Source organism: Rhinopithecus bieti, unplaced genomic scaffold (assembly GCF_001698545.2).
Source record: "Rhinopithecus bieti isolate Rb0 unplaced genomic scaffold, ASM169854v2 scaffold_15125, whole genome shotgun sequence".
NCBI lineage: Eukaryota > Metazoa > Chordata > Mammalia > Primates > Cercopithecidae > Rhinopithecus > Rhinopithecus bieti.
The window spans coordinates 13,838-17,705 of NW_016807984.1; the positions used below are offsets into that span (position 1 = coordinate 13,838).

Consider the following 3,868-nt stretch of genomic DNA (forward strand, 5'->3'; position numbering starts at 1 on the left):
TTAGAGGCAATGCTCTCATTCATGAGAGTTAAGTTCCACCTTTGCACTAAAGGGTGGTCACAGGGCCTGTTCTGTTTGGGTTTAGTAGGGAGAGGTGATTGTGGTGCATGTTTCCATTACTGTAGCAGAAATTGCTGGTGTCTCTGGCAGGGAGGGCACCTGCGGACAGGAAAGGAGAAACTTATATTTTATCTTCATGAAGCAGCTTATTGTTCCTGAATCTCTTCTGTTTTAAAGGACAGAAATGTGTGGACTTTTCTTTTTTTTTTTTTTTTTTTTCTGCCATTTGATGTCATGCTACCATGTAAACAGGTGGTGCTGACACTTTTAAGGACATATTCTCAAGATACAGGTATAATTTGTTCAGAGAATCTCATCTGAGAAGGAATTCCAGAGAAGCAGGAGAAAGAAAAAAAGTGGCTTTTCTGTCTCAGATCAAGACCTGTATTCACTCTGCCTCCTCGAATGCTATGCATTTAGTATTCACAAACTTTATTTCTCTACTTTTGCTTTTTTTTTCTAATGAGTTTGGTTTAAATACTTCTTAAAATTCTTATGATAGTCAACGGTCTCTGTAAAATATTTCTTTTCTATACCTTAGGGCCTCCTCTACATTCGCTACATCATAGCTTCTTATATGCCGTGCAGGATTCTCAGCAATAATTTATGATATGCAATATTAAAAGTGCTCCCTGTGTGGCTGTTGAACATGGAAAGTTGTGGATACTCAAGATTTCTATTGGGGGAAACTGTGGTCCTTAGTAAAGATGGAAAACATAATGTTGAGGCTCCATTTATGTGTTCCATTAGCTCTATGCCGAACAAGATTAAGGAAAAGCTTATTTAAATGGGATGGCAGTTATTAACCAGAAAGTTCTGGAAAAAAAAAATTAAGATACCTGCTCTCTGGGGTGCTAAATGAAGCCTACTTAAAATTCCTACTAAAATTATAGAACATAGGAGTTATCTGTATTTTGAAGTTAGCATAAAACATGTTTCTTGATGGTTAAATTCAGAATTTTATTTACTTTCTTTGGGAGGAATATTTCAGCCATGATGCTGTGTTCTTCTGTGTGCATTAGCACATCATAAAATTTGTCCTAGTGCAATTAATGGTTAATGATTCACTTGGTGACATGGCTCTCTGATAGTTTTTTTTACAATAGAATTATTTTCTCTTCATTATTAAGTATTTTATGCAGCTGATGTGCATAAAGCATCACATTTAATCTGGCAGCTGTCCTTTTTTCTCTTTTTTGCTACATACTTTTCTTTGGAAAATGAAGGATCTAATCTTTGTTTACAGGCCAGAAAACTGGGAAAACACAGGCTCTTCCATTTACTGGATGTTTGACAAAATACCGTTCTTGGGCCAAAACATTTGCATTAGAGATGAGCTCTTTAGAAATTCAAAAGTCAGACTTTATGCCAGATCGTCTGGAATTAAAAAAAAAAAAACAAAACCCTGCACAACAAAGTTTTCAGCTTATTGTGTATATTAAAATTTGAAAGGTACCTTCTAACTCAAGATGTCTTTTGCATCTGAAAATATTCACAACTCATTCCATATGATGCAAATATAGCACTCAATAATGTACATATTCATGGCCCTAATTTTATACTCTATTATCTAGAAAATATCATATATAAACTGATGTTGTGGATCTTGTGCTGCTTTTTTCTCAGAGTTAGAGAATACATTAGAGAATATTTTGTGTTTAAAATATTTTATTGGATAATTTTAGGCAGTCCTATGAGTCAGAACTAGTTCTCTTTACTCTCTAATTTCATCTTCAGTCAAATTAAAATTCCACTCATGGCCGGGCGCGGTGGCTCAAGCCTGTAATTCCCAGCACTTTGGAGGGCCGAGAGCGGGCGGATCAACGAGGTCAGGAGATCGAGACCATCCTGGCTAATACGGTGAAACCTGTCTCTACTTAAAAAATACAAAAAACTTAACTGGGCGACGATGGCGGGACGCCTGTAGTCCGCCAAGCTACTCGGGAGGCCAACAGAAGAGATGGCGTAAACCCACGGAGGGCCGGAGCTTGCAGTGAGCCAAGATCCGGACCACTGCAACCTCCCAGCCGTGGTGGACAGAGCGAGCCTCCGTCTCCAAAAAAAAAAAACAAAAAAAAATTCCACCTCATCTGCCTATTTAGTAAAATACTGTTGGCTCGTGTGTGTGTTGTTCAGCGGACCATTGCAATTTTAGGAGATGTGGCCATCAGACATTCTCTCTCGAGGAGTTGGCATTGGCCCTGGACACTGCACAAGCCGGAATTTATATAGGGATGTGATGTTAGAGAACTACAGAAACCTGGTCTTCCTTGGTGAGGACAACTTTAATACATAATTCATAATATACCCGAAAGGTTTTATTTCTCTTTTTTGTAGAATGTTTTTTAGTAATTTATTCTTTGCATAAAAGAGTTTCAGATCCCCTTTTTCCAGAAAGTCTTCCTAATTTGTTTATTTAGAAAATAATTTCTTCAACATGTTTAATCTTAATCCAAACTTGCCACATTCCTAAGTTGAGCTGTATTCTTCACTCTAAATTAGTGGTAATTCCAGAAATTTAGTGACATAAAATATTGTTGCCCCCACCTGAAAATCTAATTGTCACCACCAATTTTTGATTCAGTAGTACCAGATAGTGAAATTAAGAAATCTATAAATTGAAAGTATTTTCTAAATATTTAGAAATTTCTGTTATAAATTACTATTTTGGTATTAATTTACTAGAATGTTTTATGACATCTCTGCTGAGCACATTACTAGCTTGTAATTGGAGTATATGAGCAAGATTCATGTTATTTATTTTTAATAAAACAGGTATTGTTGTCTCTAAGCCAGACCTGGTTACCTGTCTGGAGCAAGGAAAAAAACCTATGGAGAGACATGAGATGATTGCCAAACCCCCAGGTAGGTGTGAGTGAAAATGAATACAACAGATGACACAGATAAGATGTCCCAATGTCAAAGAGAAAGCCAGTCTTTAAAATGTGATTCGGGATGCTGTGTTCCAAAGGAAATAGTTCCTGGGCAGCTGTATTTTAATTTTGCTATCACAAAAGGGCATCTTCTGTCTTATGCTTTTAAATTCTCTAAGAATTCTACTTCTCCTTTGGTGAGCTTCCTTCAAGTTCGCAGTGAGAGCCAAAGTCCTCTTCATGGCATGTAAGAGACTGCACAGGCTAGGAGTGGTAGCTTATGCCTGTACTCCCAGAACACTGGGAAGCAAAGGCAGGTGGATCAGATGAGGTCAGAAGTTTGCGCTTAGCCTGACCAACATGGTGATACTCCATCTCTACTAAAAATACAAAAATTAGCTGGGCGTGGTGGTGGGTGCCTGTAATCCCAGCTACTTGGGAGGCTGAGTCAGGAGAATCACTTGAACCTGGGAGGTGGAGGTTGCAGCGAGCTGAGATCATGCCATTGCACTTCAGCCTGGGCAACAGAGCAAGACTCCCATCTCACCAAAAAAAAAAAAAAGAAGAGGAAGAAAGAGACTTCACAGTGTGGCTCCTTTTCCGTTGTTTTGGGGACACACAAATATCTCCATAATATTGAGAAACTAAAACTTTTTTTAAAGTCCTCTTTTTACATCAGGTCTGAAATGCGTGAGAGTAGTAGTTTCTGTTGCATTTTTTTGTTTGTTTGTTTCATGTAAATTTTACAATTGAATTTTCCATTACTGTGAAAAAAATACTACTGCAATTTTGATAGGAAGTGTATTGAATCTATAGATCACTTTGGATAATATGGCACTTTATTAATATTTGTTCTTTCAATCCAAAGACATAAAATTTTTAAAAATTTATTTTGATCTTCCCTTTTTTCATTGATTTTTTTTTTTTTTTTTTTT

The 3,868-nt window shown here is 37.0% G+C and overlaps 1 protein-coding gene across 1 annotated transcript in view; it reads left to right on the forward strand.

The window, feature by feature from the left end:
* The first annotated feature begins 2,197 nt into the window (after window positions 1–2,197).
* LOC108537312 (zinc finger protein 253) overlaps window positions 2,198–3,868 on the forward strand; it is a 16,336-nt gene continuing 14,665 nt past the window's right edge. The window contains exons 1-2 of the mRNA XM_017884582.1: window positions 2,198–2,333; window positions 2,836–2,925. Of these exons, the coding sequence (XP_017740071.1) occupies window positions 2,219–2,333; window positions 2,836–2,925 (205 nt within the window). The 5' untranslated portion in view covers window positions 2,198–2,218. The remainder of the gene's footprint in view (window positions 2,334–2,835; window positions 2,926–3,868) is intronic.